This window comes from Mustela putorius, unplaced genomic scaffold (assembly GCF_011764305.1).
Source record: "Mustela putorius furo isolate JIRA1106 unplaced genomic scaffold, ASM1176430v1.1 tig00000174_pilon_pilon_pilon, whole genome shotgun sequence".
Classification (NCBI taxonomy): Eukaryota; Metazoa; Chordata; class Mammalia; order Carnivora; family Mustelidae; genus Mustela; species Mustela putorius.
Genome location: NW_025421304.1, coordinates 42,912,340 through 42,931,684, shown reverse-complemented (window position 1 = coordinate 42,931,684; position 19,345 = coordinate 42,912,340). Strand labels below are relative to the sequence as shown.

The window sequence follows — 19,345 nt, the reverse complement described above, 5'->3', positions numbered from 1 at the left end:
TCGGGCAGGAAATGGAGAGAAAGGACTCCAACCAGATGACACAGAAAGTTCCAGACGTTGGAGGGAACCAAAGACAGCCGGCAGCCCCGGGCAGCCCTGGAGTTCAACTCGGGCATCTGCCTGTGCAGGGGGTGCCAGGGGCAGGGCCCATCACATGGGCCAGCTCCCTGGGGTCCTGCCCAGGAAAAGCCAGACCCTTCCTCCAGCCCCATGGCGGCTCCTGGGTTATTCTCCTCAGCTGCATGCCGCCTTCTCCAGGAAGAAGGTCACGTCCCTGAGCCTGTCCTGTGGCAGACTCGACGTACATGCACCAAGAGCAGAGCCTTCATGCTGACAGTCAGGGACCCCTTCCCTCTGCAGACACAGGCCCGTCTACGGGAGGCGCCGGGGGGGGCCACAAGAGCGCGAGCCCCCAAGGATGAGATGGGAAGAACAGGCCCCAGGGCCACCCCGTTCCTGGATCACCTGCTGACGGACCGAGTCCAAGCCGCACGGGGTCTGTGACAGGGACAACACCCCCGTGGGCGCACAGCTCACTCCCTGGCCTGTTCCTACACAGACTCACTAAGTCGGTCCCCAGAACGCTCCAGGCAGGAATCGAGACAGAGAACAGAGACAGGAAGCCAAGGAGGCCACGAGCTGAACGGACACAGCCTTCCTCAATCCTGCAACCTGCAGCAGGACCACGGACGCACGGTCCAGGAAGGCGGCCGGCCGCACCACACCCCAGGTCTGAAGAAACTGGGGACCCTTCCATGCCTGCTGGGAGGCGGGGAAGGAAAGTGCCCAAGTGCAGGGCCCACCTAGAACCATGCGGGCACCAGACGCAAGCCACCTGGTGTGGGCAGAAGGAGGCCTGCGGGGGCTCTGGCTTCCAGGACACACTCGTCCTTAGACCAGAGAGAGGTCCAACTCGTCCCCCAACACTGCTGGCTCCGGGTCTTACTCAACCCCTCTCGGCTCAGGCCACGGTGGAGTGGGCCTCTGTGGTCACTACCACACAAAAGCCACATAGAAGGTCCCAGGCTACCGCAACCACTCACATGGGAGGGGCTGAAGTCGAAGGGAAGAGAAAAGCGGCACTCCTCCAGGAAACACGCTTGCCCACTGGGGCATCGCCACCAATTGGGAGATGAAGAATTTAAGCCCGCAGGGGAGCGCTGAGCTCGGCCAGCGGGCTCCTGGGTCCCGGGTCCCCGGCGGCCGCACCGACTCCCGTCCTCGGCAGCCCCTCCGCAGCAAGCGAGGGGAAGGAGACCCCTCCTCCCGAGGGCCGGGAGCACACGACACCCAGCCCGGTCCCGAGCAGAGACCCAGGGAGCACGGAGATCTGGGGCTTCCGTGCTGAGCAGCAGGAGCTGGGGCATCGCGACACACGGGCTCCCTGGTAGCGGAGGCGGGGGGGGACGGAGGACGGCCGGGCATGCGAGGAAGCAGCAGGAGCCGGCCAGCTGCGCTCGGAGCAGCCGCGAGCCCCAGCGTCAGCGCGTCCCTCTGCCCGGCCTGAGCGGGAAGGCCGGCGACTTCAAGCACCCCAGGAGCTCCGAGGACACAAGGAAAGAGCACACCTGCCGCTCCCACCACCCACAGCCTGCGCTCTGTGCCAGCACGGACCCCCACACTCTCGGGACCCCCGTCATTACTGTCAGACACAGGCCCCGCTGTTCAACCAGCCCACGACACCAAAACCACCGTGTCCCCTAAGGGGAGCTTCCACCTGGCTCCCTGCACTAGCAGGGGGCCCCCGAGGACCCAGAGGGGAGGCCACACGGCTCGCTGGGTCAGGGCACTTGGTGAGGGGCCGCTCCACAAATGCATCGTCGACCCGAAGCAGCAGCCGCCACATCGGGCACCGCGAGCACGCGTTCTCCCACGCTCAGGAGACAGCACGGAGGACAGGCAGGGGACGGGCCCCACCACCCAGCCAACCAGACGACATGCGCGGTGGCGGTGGGGCGCGGCTGGGGCTTCCCTCCCCACTGCCCCGCGCACGAGCTGTGCCCAGCAAGGCCCTCAGGCTGCCTCACGGGCGGTGCGCTGCAGGAGGTTGCGACCCAGGACCAGCGGGGCCCCAGGGACGTGCCACAGTTGCCCCAGGCCATCGTGCGTCCCCAGCAGAGAGGAGCCCGCTGTGGCAAGGACCCACACCCCAGCCCTGGAGAAAGGGTCCAGGCCAACAGCTGGAGCTACACTGTCTGTGGACATGCTGACCCCTGGGCTGGGCCCTGCGGCTGTCAGAGGGGCAGTGGGGTCTCAGGTCAACGGACCCTCTCGCTCCGCAGTGCCCAGACACAACTCAATTCCTGCCTCTGAGTTTACAGAGAAGACGCGACACGGGTTGTGTCGGAACTGGCTTCCTACTGGCACCCGGGCGGGGACTGGGCTCCTCAGCTCCACATCGTCAGGCATCCCAAGAAACCAGGGCCTCCACACACAGCATGTGCCCTTCAACGACCCGTCACCCTCCTTACGGGACAGCGGCAGCAGAAGCCCCGAGCTGCGCCCCCGCCAGCAGGAGCCCCGGGACCCGTCCGCAGACAGGCGTCGGCCTCCAGCAAGTGCACCCACCTGGGCCGCAGCGGCGTGCTCAGTCACCGGAGCCAGCTGCACGTACTGGACCTGGATGTCACTGCCCTGGAGGGGCGAGCCGTCCACGCCTGCAGCAGCGGGGTCGGAAGAGGCCACGGCGATCAGCTGGGCGCCCTGCAGCACCTGCGGAGACATAGCAGACACGGTCAGCACAACAGCACGGTCAGCACGGACCGCCGCGCCTGGCCGGCGGCAACCGCCACTCCCATGGCCACACGAACCCAGGGAGGTGGCCCACAGTCCCCGTCCACACCGCGGGGCCCACCAGGCGAACGCACACAGCGTGACCGAACTGCTCTGCTTCGCTCCCAGGTGACGGCCCTCGCATAGCCACGTGCCGCGCAGAATGCTGGGTCTGCCAGCCGACTAGAGAAAGACCAACCAGCTCCGGTTTTAAAGAGTAAAGCCGGGGGACGCGGCCGAGGGGAGCCTGAGAAGGCTGGCAAGGAGACGGCGGGTGCCTCCATGGGGAAGCCGAAGAACCGAAGACCTTCCAGAAATCACCGTCACCTGAAGTTCGCGGGAGGCCACCCCCCGAGCACTTGAGAGCCCAGAGACGAAGCCCTCTGAGCGCAGACACACGCGGTCACAGAGGGAAGCAGCAACAGGCACGAATCAGGGACCTACGGCTCCAGGTGCCACAGGTCACAGCTCAGCGTGAGGGGCTGCCGGAGGGAAGAGAGCAAGGGGGAGCCCCCAGGGCACAGGACACACCGAGAGGAGGGGGCAGATGAGGACCCCGGGGACAGGCTCTGGATGACCTCCCGACTCCTGAGCACCCCAACACCCAGGCTCCCTCGCACCCAGCCCTCCTGGTGCTCCAACAGCTGGGCACGGAGGGGGGCACCTGCAGCCCCGCGGGCCAGACGGGGAGTGGGGGTGAGGGCCTCCAAGGCTCCGTATTCATCAGGAGTTGCCGAACCGTGCGGGTTTATACCTGGGGTGTGTCCCTCCCCTTTCAAATTCTACGATCATGGGGCCGCCCTCTAGATCCCTGCCAGTAGCGCACAGCAGCAACGCCCACGCCTCCTGACCAGCCCAACTGCCACCCACAGCAATGGTCAGGGCCGAGGACGAGGTGCGGGTCTCAGAGCGGGGGCTGTCCGCTCCGGGAAAGGCGGGCTCCGGTACGGATCAACGACCGTCTGCACAAAAATGCAGTCTGTGGTTCTGAAACAGCTTTGGAGCTTCTGATGAACGAACGTTCTATTTCTTTGACTACCACCCATCAGTAGAGAAAAACAAAAGGTAGATTCAATTATTAAAACAGAAGCTAGAAAGTTCTTAATTCCTTTCTCTTCTGTGTCTTCAGAAACCACTCACGCGGTCTCGTGTCCTGATAGCGGCTGGCTGCGCTGGGAAGGCGGAGGCCCGGACAGGCACAAGGACACTCCAGGCCCTGTGGGTGTGTCCCCAGCAGGCACCTTGCAGTTGGGACTAAGGTGAGGCTATCACCACACGGAGTGACCTCGGGCAGGGGCCCAGCGTCCCACGGCACCTTGAGAAGCAGAGACACAACGTGAAGGGAGCCCTCTGGTCAGCTGCGGCTTGGAGGAGGGGAGACGGGCCAGGAGCCACAGGTGGGGCAGGTCTGGAGGCTGGGGAAGCCGGGAGGCAACCCTGCCCTGGAGTGTGCCAGAGGAGCGGCCCAAGGACAGCCTGGTATCAGCCCTATGACGCCCACGCTGGACACAGACCTTCACACTTCAGAGCCTGAGTGTGTGACTGCCCGCCGCCGTGGCCACAGGATCGGCACACAGCACGCCGGCCTTCCTGGGCTGCATCCTTCCAAGGAGCCGGCTTCTCGCTCCCCGAGGGCTGACCCAACCCTGGCTCCTTTTCCATTATCAGCTCCTTGCGTCACTGGGTGCTCGACACAGAGCTTTAGAAGAACTGCCGACACCCCTAGTCTCCTGCATTAGTCCCCGGACCCCCCAGACCTCTCACGGTCACACGATAACCCCCAGCACTGCTCACAGGAAAGCCCCCGGCCCCCACGTGTCCCGTGGGATGACAGCCCTGGGCAGGGGCCACTCCTCCAGCAGGAGAGCCTGCCGTCAACCTGGCGGAATCAAGCACACGGCGCTCCCACTGGGCGCAGCTCAGCCCAGGCAGCAAGGAAAGATCCGGACGGGGAAGCCAGGGAAGGGGCCTAGAACAGCCCAGCGGTGCCCGTGGCTGTGCTCACTTAGCACGCCGTGGCTCGGTCCTGCACTGAGCATAGAAACCGTGCACCGTCTGTGAACACGGGTACCACGGCATTAGGTAACGTCACGGTTCTGTCACCACCGCGTGCCGCAGAAGGCCCCCAACGCACTGACGGTCACGCCATCAACTACTGTTAACGAAAGCCACACCATCGCAGAACCTTTTCCCCAGAAGCCTCTGCCTTCGTCTGGTGCTGGCGGTGAGCCACGACCACCCGGGACCTGGGCTTGTTAGGGCTCCCCGAGAGTGAGCTGCTTCCTGTCGGCACCCCCGGAAGGGGACACGGCCCGCGGGCCGCACCGCTGACGGCGTCGAGAACGAGAACATGAGTTCGGAATCTCAACAAGCCGGGCGAGGACAACGAAGCCCAGCACTTCCCCGGCCCGGCTGCCGGGGACACAGAAACCGGAAAACACTCCCCGAGCTCTCACCCCAAACACCACACTTCCTCAGTGTGTCTGCACTTTTGCTTTTGGCAACTGACTCGAGAACAAGTCAGAAAGTCAACCTGGGCGCGGCGCTGGTAGGAAAGGCCTTCCAGGCCTCGGTCAGCGCCCCTGCCCTTCCTCACACCCCCGACCCCGCGGAGGAAACCCTCCCACGGCGGCCTCCACAGGAGCAGCTGGGAGTGCAACCAGATCGGGGCACCGGTCCTCCAGTGGGGACAGCGACAGCCCCGCAGGGAGACAAGCTTCTCGATGGGAAGGATGGCTTCCCCTATGGTGGACAGAAAGCTCGTCCCGAGTGGAGTCAAGCCGAGGGCAGCGGCAGCCTCGGGAGCCCAGCCGGCTGACGGGAAAGCTCAGCAGCGGACACACGGGTCTCAGGGCACCTCCCAGGCCCGCCTCACCCTGGGGAAGGCACTGCCACCAACTCTCTCCCGGCCTGGCCTGACCTGCAGGCTTCAGCCCACGGCTGCCCTCAGTCCCGCAAGGGGCACTTCCAGCCCCGCAGGCGGACCCCAAGCACCCACAGCAGAGGCGGCACGCCCGGGCCCCAGCGCCCGCACACAAAGCAGTTGGGACGCTTTTCAGGCCGTCCTCTGAATCCGGGAGAAGCTCTCCGAAGGTGACACTCGCACTCTGCTAGAGGACAGCTGCAGAGGAAGGAACACAAGCAGGAGGGGCCGGCCGGCCGGACAGCTCTGCCAGCAGGGCTTCACGAGGGAGGTGGGATGCTCGTTGGGAGGCAGGCCTTACCCATCACAGCACAGCCCAGGAGGCGGGGGTGCGGGTGAGGACGTGGGCAGGGACACCGCCTCTCCCCCGTCCAGGAAACCACAAGGACACCAAGCACCCGGCAGAGGAGGACTCTGGGTCGCGTGGCCCCGCTGTCTCTGTGCCGGACCCACCCAGTCCGTGCTCAACCCCTGGAAGGGACGACCGGCGAAGGAGGTGTTCTAGGAGGAGAGACAGGACGGCAGCCGCACTGCGGATCCTGGGTTTCTCTGCGATCGGTGCGCACTTGCTAGGAGCCAGTGGTGAGGACCCTGCGCCGCTGTGTTCAGGAGAAACTCTGACGTAAGCTGGTGCGCTGAGGCACCCCCACGAGGCGAGCAGGAACCCCCACCGTCAAGCCTGTGGGGCAGCTTCCATCTCACCGTCACCCTCGGACAATGAGACAACGGACCACAGCCCCAGGGCAGGGCTTGGGGCGGGAGGCCACGGAGGGCCACAGTCATGGCCAAGAAAGGACGAGTGGCCAGTGCACGGACACTGTGAGTGACCAGGGTGGACAGGGAGGCACAGACATGTGGGCTGAGAGGCGAGCACCCAGCGGCTGTGGCCCCACGGGTCAGGGCGGCACCCGGAGCAACCCACAGGAAGAACAGGACCTGTCCCCGCTCTGCTTAGAGGGCGGAGGCCGGCACGTCGGCCCGCCCCTGCTCTAGAGGCCGCAGAGGCGTCGGTGAGGAGCTTCCAGCTCCCTCCCCCTCACCGCAGGTCTGCAGCCTCTTCCCAAGGCTCTGGAACACAGAAGACCTCACAGGGACGCGGCGGGCTCCAGGCCAGCCGCCAGCAGCACGGCCTCCCGAAGCCGCCGGCCTGCGCTGACCTGGACATGCGCCACCCGCCCCCCCTCCAGACTCAGAGGCGGCACGAGAGGCACCTGCCGGGTCCCCATCCCCAGCTCAGAGGGCTCGGCGCACCGGAAGCGGAGCCTACCCAGGGGGATCCTGCTCGCGTCCGGTTTTCCCCGACACACCCCCCATCTTGAAACGATCTAATACCCCTGTGAGATAACGCAAAACTGGTATAACCCCAAATAAGCACGGGCAGTCCAAGGGCTTCTCAGCAGGGTTTGGGTTCAGAACCCAGACTCCAGCCCGGAGTCTCCTCAGCTGAGAACCACACACACGACCGCCGGCCCGGCCCCTCCTGGGGCCGGAGGACGCGCGCTCCACACGGTGTAGTCACGTGCGTGGCCAGAAACAGAGGCGAGACCGCGACCTCCGCTGTCCTGGGATAGAAGGGCACTCGCTTGTGGCCCCGCCTGCGACCAGCTCGCTGAGGGAGCGCGCTCAATGACGTCCTCCTCAAATCTTGGTGTTGATTTGAGAAGGAGCTTCCTCGTGGCCGTGAAAGCAGGACCTGAGAGAGGGATGGCCGCCACAGGGACGCCCTGAATCCCACCCGGCCGGAGCCCCCCAGACGCAAACCCTGCTCCTACAGCTGCGCAGCAACCGCCGAACACGGACCATGGTTCTTAAGCCGCAAAACCCTCTGACAGGAACGCTCCTGGGCTCGCTCGGTGCCACTGTGAGCGCCTTCCTGAGCCCAGGTGCTGTGAGAACCCGGTCCCAAACCAGCAAAGAAGGCATCCGGGCAGACGCAGAAGCCACCGCTCCAGGGCCGCACGTCAGCAGCGCGGGGACAACGCCCGCGAGCCACCGCCAGATCCCGCCCCCGCAAACACGCCGAGCGGCCCGCAGCGATGAGCGTGGTTCCTGCCGTGGCCTCCGGAGCCCGCTCCAGCATGGAGCGCAGCGCGGCTCAAACACAATCTGGGGAACAGCAACGCAAAACCTAAAAAAGGCAGTGAAGCGGGAACGAAGTCTGGGGTGGCTGGTACTCCTCCCCATCCCTCCAGAAACGCCGGCACTCCGGGGAACAGAGCTCCACCATGTGTTTTAAAACGTTCCAGCAGGTCGAGGGGGCGTTAATAACCCAGCCAAGGTCAGATCTGAAGACCTCCAGCTTCTCCCGCGGGTTCCAGGCCTCCGGCTTCCAGAAGGGCCGCGTGGGGTGGGCGGGGAGCGGGTGAGACAGAACGGGAAGGGCGTGAAAGATCTGCACGGCTCCGCGGGAGTCGGTCTCCGCTACCTTGGGCCGGTGACGGGGAGCCGCTGAAGGGCCAGCCACGGGCGGGCACACGGCCTGGGCTCCCCGTCCCGTGATCGTGCTCCCACGGCCCTGCTCACTGCTTCAACGTGGGAAACTCACTGCTTCTCGTGCTGTTCGCCATGTGGGCAGAAGAAAGAGCTTCAGAAAGGGGCGAGGCCCTCTCCCTTGAGGTCACTTCGGTAGAAAGCTCACGAGGGCCCTGCTGTAGGAGTTACAGATGCCAGCCGGGGGGTGCGGAGGCTGCACTGAGCGGCTGTGGGCTTCAGGCTCTCCCCTACAGACAGCACCGTGCGCTGGTGAGAATGACACGCAGCCCCCAGGTCTGGAGGGAAAGATCAGGAGAGGTGCCTCTTGCCTCAGGGCGTAGCCCGAAGTCAACACCTGAGTCGGTGTATAACCGTGACAGTTCGCCAGGCTGTAAACACACAGGGGCCCGCAGGGCACACAGCCACATACTCGTGTGAGCTGCTGGCTAACGGCGTCCGCGCCTTCCAAACACGGCAGGGCCACAGCGTCTTTCTTCTACTCTGGGAAGGCTCAGAAATGCGGTTCTCTGCTGGGCAAGACTAATCATAGGCCGGAGAAGGCCTCATGAGGGACAGCATCTCCCCCCGGGGCCAGGACAGCACGTGCCTCTCCAGGCATCCATTCCAGAGGTGACCATGCCCATAACCCAGTCTCAAAGCACAGCCCGACCGGCAACAGGAAGCCCTCCGCACCGGCTCTCCTGTCCTACAAACATGGGCCTCCAGCAAGCCCACGAGGTAGAGCCTCGGGGGACGGTCCTGGTCGCTCTCAGCCACAGTGGGTCCCCCCTAGAGTGCTGCCAGTGGCTACAAGATCAGGACCACATGCAGTGTCGATGTCCCCAGAGCTCGTCGACTGCCACTCCACCAACGCAGGAGCAGGACCATCAGAGCAGGGAGCTTGCGGGGCGCGGCAGGACGGGCTGGGATCCCGGGGCCTCAGCCCAAGCGCATAGCCCTGGGCATCTGGCAGACGGCATCTTGTTAGTTACCATCAGCTCCACGCTGCCAGGGAGGAAGGGGGCCTCGGGGCTAACTTGTGTGCGGGCACCACAGGCCAGTAAAAGTACAAGCAAAGAGCAGCAGCTCTGAGCACGGCTGTGCCAACTGCGGGCCCAGCTGCCTCCCAGCTCGGGGCCAGAGCTGATCCCGTGTGAGTGAGTGGTCGGGGACCAGCCAGGACAACCACACACCAGCCACGGGGCTCCCAACACTGAGGGACACTGTGTAGGCAGAGCCCTTGCCACCCCGGCCTTCGCAGTGAGAACACAGCCACAGGCCTTCGGTTTCCCTTGGGCCGATCGTCTCCTGGCAGAACTCCCTCTGATGGCCGATCTCTCCACCCTCGGATGCCAACGAAGCGTCATCCCAGATGGAAAAGAATTCTCTCGAAACAACTCATCCACTGGCTACGCCACGAAGGCCTATTTCTGAGGAGGCCAGGCTGCCCCTCCTACTTGAGCAAACCTCCCACTCACTGCGCCCCTCACGGAACCCCATCAGGACACCTGTGTGCAACAGGCCCACCAGTGGCCGGCAGCCGGCGGCCTGCATCTGGGCGGACGGCCCAGGGGGTGCACACGTGCCTCGGCTGGCCCCACTCCTGGGGAGGGCACACGTGCACGGACAGGCAGGGTGGCTCTCGCGGCCTTCTGGCCATGTTGTTACTCTGCTCAAGGCCTCCGGCGTCAAACCGCATGCGCGGCACTTGCCGCGTTCTCCGGCGACGAGGCTGAACTCGGAGCTCGGGCCAAGCGGCCGCGCTGGGCACGGGCCTGGCCCTGACTCCATGCACACGGCATCGAGTGCTGCGCGAACCTCGATGACACAACATGACGTGAGAACCGAGGCTGGAGGCGAAGGCAGCAGCTCAGCGGGGATGAAGGAGCAGACTATTAACAATCCGTCTGGGTCACTTCACAAGCTGTTGGTTTGCTTCACTTTGCGGCAACCTGAAACACGACCTGAATTTTTAAACATACACGACTGTTCACACGTCGAAGTAATCGCTACGTCATTTTCCACCCGTCGCGTGGTTTGTGCACACAGCAGCTCTCCGTCCAGGGTGCTCCTGCCGCCCCCAAGCCCGCGCCCTGCAGGGTCAGACACGCCCCCTCCAGCCCAAGCCCGGGCAGTCCCGCACTCTGCATCTGCGGGCGAGAGCCGCAGCGTCCTCACCCAGTTTCCTCGCAGTCCCCTCGCCACCCGTGAGAGCGGAAACCAGGACCTTTTCCAGCTGCTCAGAACGCGGCGGAAACCACCCCGTTCTGGGACCCGCTGCTGGGTCAGGAACAGACCTCTGCTCTTGCCCTCGCCTCGGCTGTCACGTGCGTGATTCTGCAACGAACCGGCACGAAGTTCTAAACCTCGACCCTTACAGAGCTTCCCTCCTGGACGTGGTGGGCCCCGTCGGCCGTGCCCGCTGCCGGTGGGAAAACCGCACCAGCAAAGACTCCCAGCGAGGGCGGGGGACCTGCATGCTGTCCTTTGGGTTCCCAAGGTCAGCTGCTGATCTTAAGTCACTCGGCTAGCCACCAAACAGCAGCCGACTTTGCTAACCAGGCACCCCGCTCAGAGCAGACCTCGGATCTCCAGACACGGCTTCCTCATGGACACACGATGAACTGAATACTCAGCGGTTCACTCCCGAAGCAGGTGGAAAATGCGAAAGTTACACTGGGCTTAAGACTTTGTCCTTCTGCAGCAGTTCTGTCCTTTGACAACCCAAGGGCCCCGTGTGACATCCCTTGGGCTCCCGGCTCTTATCCATCAGGATTCGGCCCACAGTGCGCCTCTTGCCACCACGCTGGCCAGCAGGCAGGTCCTCGGTGGCCCTGCCTCCTCCCTGCTCAGCATCCCGAGGGTCGACCGTGTGTGTGAGGCCTCCAGACTCTGAACGCCCCCGGCAGCCCTCCCGGCCCTGAGCCACCTGGCTGCTCTCCCCTCCCACAGTGTAAGCCCAGAGTCCACAGGGAGGGCAGGGAATAGGCTCGAGCTGCGGGCAAGGGGGCCCATCAGAGGGCCCGAGTCTGCATAAGGCAGTGCTGCGTGTGATCAGAGTAGGGATGAAACGTCCTAACACATGGCCCTCTCTCACTCCCCACCTCTGTGACGAGTAAGAAGTGAAACCTTCACGCAGTGCCAGGGAGTGCCGCCTCCCTGCACAACCGAGAGATTCAGAAATCCCATTCCTGGGACCGCGGTGGGGACGGTTTCCTCTCCACAGATGCCGCCTGCTGGCACGGCTCCCAGAAGCGAACCCTCAGGTGTCCAGAACCTTCACAGGCTCCTCAGCTGCGTCCCAGCCAAGCGACCAGACCCGCGGGCACGGCCGCCAGCCCGTCACGGGGACATCCCCACCCACGACACAGCAGGCCCAGTCACCACACACACAGACGCATCAGGGAGACGCGACAGAAGAGCCCGGGGAGATCGGCACACCTCCCTTACACAGAAACACCTGAACCTGGATCTCACCAAAAAGAAATTCTGGAATTCCTCGGAAGTCAGTTTTCCAGCTTACTGAGCTGTGCACTCTAAGGGAGCGCCCTTCTGGGGTGTGCGGGCTGTCACCCTCGAGGACAGCCATCAGGGAAAGTGCGGCTCCACTGCGGACCGCTCGGAAACAGGGGAGTTTCAGAACGCCTCGTGCTTGCGCGTCCTACAACTAAGAGCGAACAGAACCGTTCTCCGCTCACTGGCTCGTCAACACGTCACACCAGCAACGGAGGCTGTGCTCCGATACTGCGTTCTGCAAGGAACAGAAATAGTAAAATCTGTGGACCTAAGGGTATTCAAACGATTTAATTTACCTTTTAAACACACTTGATAATGATTTTAAGGTCTGCCCTTGATTTGAAGACACCCCCCGCCGACCATCTGCAGTCACAGGACCTGGATGTGAGATCTACCCCAGGGAGCTCAGGCTGGGCCGTGGGCATGTGACCAGCACAGAGTGTGTCCAGACGGGGAGGACCCAGGGGTACCACAAGGCTCCTCCAGCCTCAACTACACGGGAGCTCCTCAAAGACAGAGTCATCTCAGCTACGCCAAATTGTAGAGCAGACACGTACGTTATCGGTTCAGGCAACTCCTCTCGAGAACACGGCAGAATATCCTTCCCGTCAAACCACAGCCTGGACAGAGCAGCCCGGCCGTGACCCCGCAGGGAAACACGGCTGGCCTGCGGAAAGAGCCCCAACTCACTGTCGGAGGGCTCGGAGACGGGACGCTCCAGAACATGTCCCTGTGTGTCCCCCTGACTGGAAGCCAGTCCGTGTGGCTTCGTGTAACAAGCCTCTGCTGGGGACCAAAACGATTCCAGAATAACCGGAGCCGGCGGCGGAACACAGGGGCCCGCAGACCCATCCGGGCCAGGCGCCCCAGGCAGGCTGACGGACCCAGGGCGCCGCACTAAGCCAGCCCTGGAGAGGCGGCCCAGCCTCCCCCATCCGGCAACAGGAGATGCAAACTCATTAACACCAAACTCATTCTGCTCTGGCCTTTATGACGTCAATTCTACTTTCCACCATCTCTAGTCAGGGAAGGCTTTTCCATAAGGGACCGATGCCCTGAACTACCTGTAGGTCCTCCAAGTTTCCTGTCTCTGTCTGGCCCGCAACAGCTGTACTTTCGTGAATGACACGTTCTTCTTAGAAGCGAAGGGACCCAGTGCATGCTGTGTGCGAGGTCAAGGCTGTCGTCGACTGTGAACCACCATCCAAAGCCGACAGCCACCCTCCCAGAAACACAACCCTCTTACTGCCACAGAGAAGGGCCCCTACGTGCACACACAACACACCTTCTTCTGCACACACGCACCCCTTCTTCTCACCCACTCCAAAAGAAGTCGTGCATATAAGACGTTGGATACTTCCTGCCTCTTCTAATCTTTTCCCCAGCTCGTTCAGAGGCCCCATTTCACGGGAAAAGGTCTGAAAGCTACTGAAATCTCCTTTCAAGTATGAGGAGGAACGCAAATGCCAAAGAAGACGTTTAAGAGTTTAAAGACCACCGAGCTGTTGTTAGCGGGATGTTGGCGAAGCTACCCTGGAAATTCACCATGAGTGCAGCCCGGACTCAGAGCTGTGCCACCGAACTCTGCTCCGTACAAGTGCATCGGGTGTGCCGGGTGTGCCCGCCACGACAGGGACGGGCTAACCCGAAGACACATGGCCCCCAGGCGCTGGCGTGAATGGGTACCGTCCGGGACAGAGCCGTGCGGACTCCCCTCACGCACATCTCAGAGCATCAGCTCCCACTATGAAACACGATCGCATCCCAACGCACATCAAGGTGAAACAACCCTGAACCATCCCGTGATTCACGCTCGAAGCACAAGCAAAGCCCAGGTCTTTAAAGACGGCCTGCGAGGCTACCAATCTCCCACGTGGAGAGAAGTCACGGACCCCAGCAGGACTCTTTCCAGAGACAGGATGTTGCCCAGCGAGAGAGTCTGGAACAGAGCGCGTGATCGATCCTCTAAAATCTGAATCCGGGTCCCCCGCTGGGCACTGGCCGTGTCGGTAAGCAGCCCTGCGCGCCTGTGCCCACTGCTCGTACCACGTGACCAGAAACGGCCCTCACAAGCGCCCCTTCAGTCCCTTGGAGTCTCCGTGAAGTCCCGGCCCCCGGCAGAAACGTGGAGGAGCCCCGTGGAGGAAGCACGGCCGTTCCAGGGGCCCCAGAAAGGACAGAGAAGGCAGCGAGCAGAGGGGACAGGCGCGAACACCGCGCAAGACTGTGAGCAAGCCCATTCGATCTCCGCGGCGGTGGCAACAGCAGTGGAGAGAGGGTGGTCTAGAACACCGGAGCCCGCGCGTGACTTCCCGAGGCGCGGACCCCTCCCGGGCTTTCCCTTCCCAACCAAGCCCACGTGCACAGACTCCAACACACACTTGCTCCCGGAACTCAGCCCCTCCCCAGCAAAGCCACAGGAGAGGCTACGATAGGGTCCAGCTCCGGGGACGGGGACCTGAGGGCCTGCAGGCCCAGTGCCTGCTCCTCACGGGGCTTTGGAGGGCAGCAAGGCGCCGTCGGCTCTCTGGAGGGCATTTTCGCGGGACAGGCACCTTCCTGCATGATGCACAAGATTCAGGCGACCCCGAACCTCTCGTTCCTGGTGGTGTCTTGATCTCTAACGAGTTAGTATTGACTATGAGGAAGCAGGTGCCTGTCCTTGGTGCTGAGGAGCCCATAAGCAGAGGGGGGCCGTGGCCATCGTGCGCCACGGGGACCAGAGGTCAGGCAGCCGCGGCGGCCACTCTCCAAACACAGACTGCTTTTGGACCAGTATTTCCAGTCACATGAATACATGTTTAGGTCTTTGCTTTGTTTTCGTAAACTCCCAAGAAAATGACATGAACAGAACGAAAAGCTATTTCAGGACCCGTGTAAATGTAGACTGTGAAAACCTGAGCTCGCTACAGGCAGAGCAGAAAGACGGAGGACGTCCCGCGGCTCGGGGGGGCCCCGGCCCCCGCGGAGAACTACGGAGACGCACCCGACGTGCTCCGTCGGCGAGGCTGCTCCAACAAAGCACACCGTGACGCACACGGAGCTCCTCAGTGAGGATCTGGGCCACACGGGTGGGCTACGTGTGGGCTGCTGCCTGCCTGAAGTCATGACCCCAGCGCTGACAGCCCGCCCCCAGCCTGACCGCCGCATCCGGGAGAGCCCCTGGGGCCTGCACGTGTTGCCTGAGTCACGCAGTCGACGTCTCCAGACACACACTCAGGCGCTCTCCAGGGCCCTGTGCCCCGCCCTAGAACGGCCAGGTGCCCCGCAGCCCCGGTCCCTGCACGCCTGCCATGCGTGTGGGCAGAGCCCCTCCCTGGGCACAGCCTGGGCCCTGCCCTGCAGGAGCTCACAGCCAAGCCACGCTGGGAGCAAAGTGGAGGCCGCGAGACCCCGAGACCCTCCGTGCAGGCACCCTCGACCTCACCCCTCGCAGCGCCCTCCCGGCAGAGACAGCCGGGTCACCACAAGACTTGGCAGGCCCACAGCCTCGGTTCTCAAACGCTGGCTACGTCCCCTCTTGGAAGCCAGCCACAGTGCTGGGAGGCCCAGGGCCACGAGGGGAGTCTGCACAGGGGAGGACCGAAGGGCCTCAGAGCCCCGGGCCACGGGCCAGCCCAGCTACGGCCTGACGGCAGCCTGCTCGGACCCCAGATGACCCCAGTGACGCCGTTCCACACCGAAGCCCCACCCGCTGCACCCAGGAAAACCAGATCGTGAGGCATAATGACCACGGCTGGTCATCAGCCCTGTTTTGGGGCGGCATGTGGCACAGCAAGAGGGAACTAAAGCGAGCGTGATGGTCCTACTCCTTGCACAGACAAGTGTCCCGTGCCCAGGTCCCCACGCCCACCGCTAGACCGGCATCCCTGTCCAGCCCCCGCCACGGCTCGACGAGTGTCCCCGTCCCGGCGTCTACAGCTCTACTCCAAGGTTTCTGGCACGTGCAACTTGCTGTCAAATAGTTGAGAACACAACGGATCCACACACACTGTTACCAAACGCGTGCATTTCTGCTTATCTGTACTTTCATACACTGAATCTCGACTCACTAGTGACTGGCTCTAATCCAGGCAGAGCGAGAGCCAGGCCCTCCTGCACTGCCAGCGCCGAATCGTGTCGGCAGCTGAGGGATACGGACCCTTCCGGTCCAGAACCCGCCCTCACACTTACATGACCGGCTTCACCCGTCCCTCGAATGCCCCAGCAGTCATCAGGGAGAGGACGGCTCACGAGCCCAGCTGCACGAGACGAGCTGCAGCCACCGTTTCCCTGCGGGTCTTGCCTAAGTACCGCACAAAGCCACAGACAAGGGCCGCGTCCTGGCTGCCCTGACGGGACCACAGGGCCACGCAGACCCGTGCTCTCCTCCATGGCACACTCGGGCAGAGCGGCGATGCAGCTCTAGTTACTACAGCACCGTTCCCAGGGCTCATGCCATCTAAACCCCCAGAAGACAAGGATCTCTAGAGAAGGGAAGAGGAAACAAATAAAACATTTCTGTTTTAGCAACGTAATGAGTTACAGGAGGCGTCGGGTCCTGATGTGCAGGCTCGTGGCTGGAGCTCTGCATCTTGAGCGCGTGAACTCAGAGCAGTCTTGCTTCCACAGTCGTGCCAAAGCCAGGCTCGTCTCACCAGAGACCCCCGCGGCCCCCGCCACAGAGCAGGGCACACCACGTGGGTTCACGCTGTCTCCCAGCGTGTCGCGAGGACGCAGACTCCGACACCTCACACGTCCACGGCGCCGCTTGCTCCGTGGAAGCCGAGGCAACAGACGACATTCAGAACAAACGTCCTTCCTCTCTGGACACTTCCTCCCGCCTCAACTCACGCCGAACCACTCGGGGGGAGGCCTGTACTTCCACGTTTAATTCTACGACGGCCTCGCCGGCTCGTAAACTGAGGCTAATTATGCAGCTGTTCTTCCAACTGATTAGATAAATCTGAAAAATTATTGGGAGCTGGCAAGCCTTCGATCACATAAAATTAATCAGAACCAAAGCATGCACTGTCCCTCCCACTGTCTAAACCCTGAGCGACCACATGTTCCCTACAAGGACCCAGCAACATTTTTATCCGAAATTCACCCAACCGAAAACCACTGTAACAAATGCACACTCAACTGTGCCCCTGCACGTGACTTCGGAGACGCTGGAGCCGCGACTCATCGGGGCTCGCCCGCGCTGGCGCCCGTCAGCTGTCCCCGCCATCCTAAGGGTCACCCCATGAGTCCAGTGTTTGCTTCTGCTAGCACCTGGGGACACTGTGCCTGGGGTCAAATCCACACGGCGGCTTTGAAGTCCTGGCTAGATGGTCCTGAGTTGCAGCCAGGTAAAGACCAGATGTGACCGACACCCACCACGTCAGAGCATGACGACGATCAAGCACTCCATCATCAGGACACGGGGCCTGAACAAAGCACGACTCCTCCGTGGACAGAACACTGACCTGGGGGCGTTTCCTCTGAGAAGTGGGGCGTCTGGGAGGGGCAGGAAGGCACTGCCACTGTCGCCACTGGCGGTAATGGCCCAGAGAGCCGCACGCACGTGCTCGGCGTCTCACAAGGGCCGGACTCTGACTCATGCCACAGGGTGCTTATCTGCAGGCCCTAACCGGGGTTCTATGAACAGAGGGGTGGGCGCACCAGGCCTCCCCTGAGCGGACTCCACGACACACAGAGCCAGGCCGACCGGTCCACAGGTGAGCAGCAGGAGCAGCGCGGGACACAGTGGCCCCAGCCCTCCTCTTAGAGGAACGCATCCGATTTCTCCCCTTCTTGCCTGACAAAGCGCTGCTGGCGAACCACAGGCGAGCTCCTCCAGGGAGGCCAGGGTCCTGGTGTCCAAGGCTGCAGACTAATATGTTGCACTTTGTTGGGATTGTGTGGGGAAGGCCCCCCTTTTGAGGCTCACATTCAAATCTTGAAAGTGGAAAAGGTTTTAGAGGCCCTCTTGTTGCAAAGACCCCGTCTTCCAGAAGAAGAGGGAGAAGTCCACATCCACAAAGCGCCTTGGGACGCCCGCCTCAAAGCCAGGAGAGCGGGCAGCGCTGCGCCCGCGTCGCAGGCCCTTGGCAGCCTGCACGCCCGCTCCCAGGAAGGGCACCGCTGTCGAAGGCAGACATCAGAACAGCATCGTCTGCCCCGAACCCCAAGCCCGCGCGTCGTCCCTGTGCCCACGGAGCAGGCAGCCTCACGAGGCGCAGAGCTGTCGGGCCAACACAGCACGGGAGGCAGGGGCTGCTGGACAGTGAGACGCGAACAGCCCCGTGACAGACCAGGGAAGAAAGTCGGGGCTGTGCCAGGAAAAGTCACAGCGAAAGGACAGGCACCACGCTGCGAAACCCAAGGCCCATCTACTGGAACTCGGGAGTCACTCCCCAAGCATCCCCAACGGGCTCACTCTTCTTTAATACAGCTTAATGCACACAACCGGCCAAATTCTAATCCTGTATTGTTCATCTAAAATGGTTTTGAAAACATCTTGCCGAGGTTAAAAGTCTCTACAACTTTACGAGCCCATCCCGTGTATTAAGGGGCAAGGCTAGCCCAGCACAGGGTTCCACCACAGCCGGACTGCCCTCCTCGGCCTCGGTGACCAGTATCCGTGCTCGCCACATTCTGCTTTCCAGATGCAGGGACAGAAGCAAGACTCGCGGGAATGATGGAGAGGCTGTCTTGACTGACATGTTCGCTCTACAAGGCAAAACTGGTAAGAGCCAGACCTGGGCATCTTCCCAGCCATGGGCATCCCAGCTCCTGTGTGACGTCACAGGCCCGTGAGTGGCCAGCTCTCGGAAGCACGTGCGCCCCACTCGGGGTTCTCTAGAACACACACAACCCCTCTGGCCTTCCAGCACTGTGTGTTAGCAGCTCCCCAAGATGACCAACACGTGCATGCCTGGCCCTTCTTTAACAGAACACATGAAGCCATTTTTTTATAAGCTGAATTTCTAAACCACGTTGCTTTACACTGATTAGGCTCAAAGAACCTTTCTTTTTTTTTTTTTTTTTTAAGATTTTATTTATTTATTTGACAGACAGAGATCACAAGTAGGCAGAGAGGCAGGCAGAGAGAGAGGAGGAAGCAGGTTCCCCGCTGAGCAGAGAGTCTGATGCGGGATTCGACCCTAGGACCCTGAGGTCATGACCTGAGCCGAAGGCAAAGGCTTAACCCACTGAGCCACCCAGGCACCCCTCAGAAGACCTTTCTTTAAAAGGCTCATTCATGGTGCTAACTTTAACGAGAAACGGAATATATCCTAATTAACTACCGCTTTAATGGGTACCTGGGTGGCTCAGGTCATGACCCCAGGGTCCTGGGATCAAGCCCCACATCAGGCTCCCTGCTCCTGCTTTTCTCTCTCCCCATACTTGTGTTCCCTCTCTTGCTGTGTCTCTGTCAAATAAATACATAAAATCTTTTTTTAAAAAGTAAATAATAAATTTTAAAAATTACTTAAGGACATCACAGAGCTACAGGTTCCTAAGACAAGAAAGAGACATCAGTGGTCACCTGTTCTAGACCTTTTCAAACCGCAAGCCATGAAATAGATTTAATGTGTCACAACCAGTACTCGAAAGAGATTTTTAAAAAGAAGAAGAAAAAGAGAACAAAGTAAAAAGTATTAGAGCACCCAGCGTGCAGTGAGGTTAAGTAGA

At 61.8% G+C, this 19,345-nt stretch overlaps 1 protein-coding gene across 6 annotated transcripts in view; it reads right to left on the bottom strand.

The window, feature by feature from the left end:
• Window positions 1-19,345, bottom strand: part of LOC101673278 (BTG3 associated nuclear protein) — a 117,858-nt gene that overhangs the window by 18,746 nt on the left and 79,767 nt on the right. For all 6 annotated transcript variants that reach the window (XM_045076415.1, XM_045076413.1, XM_045076414.1 and 3 more), the window contains one exon: window positions 2,569-2,712. In XM_045076415.1, the coding sequence (XP_044932350.1) occupies window positions 2,569-2,712 (144 nt within the window). The remainder of the gene's footprint in view (window positions 1-2,568; window positions 2,713-19,345) is intronic.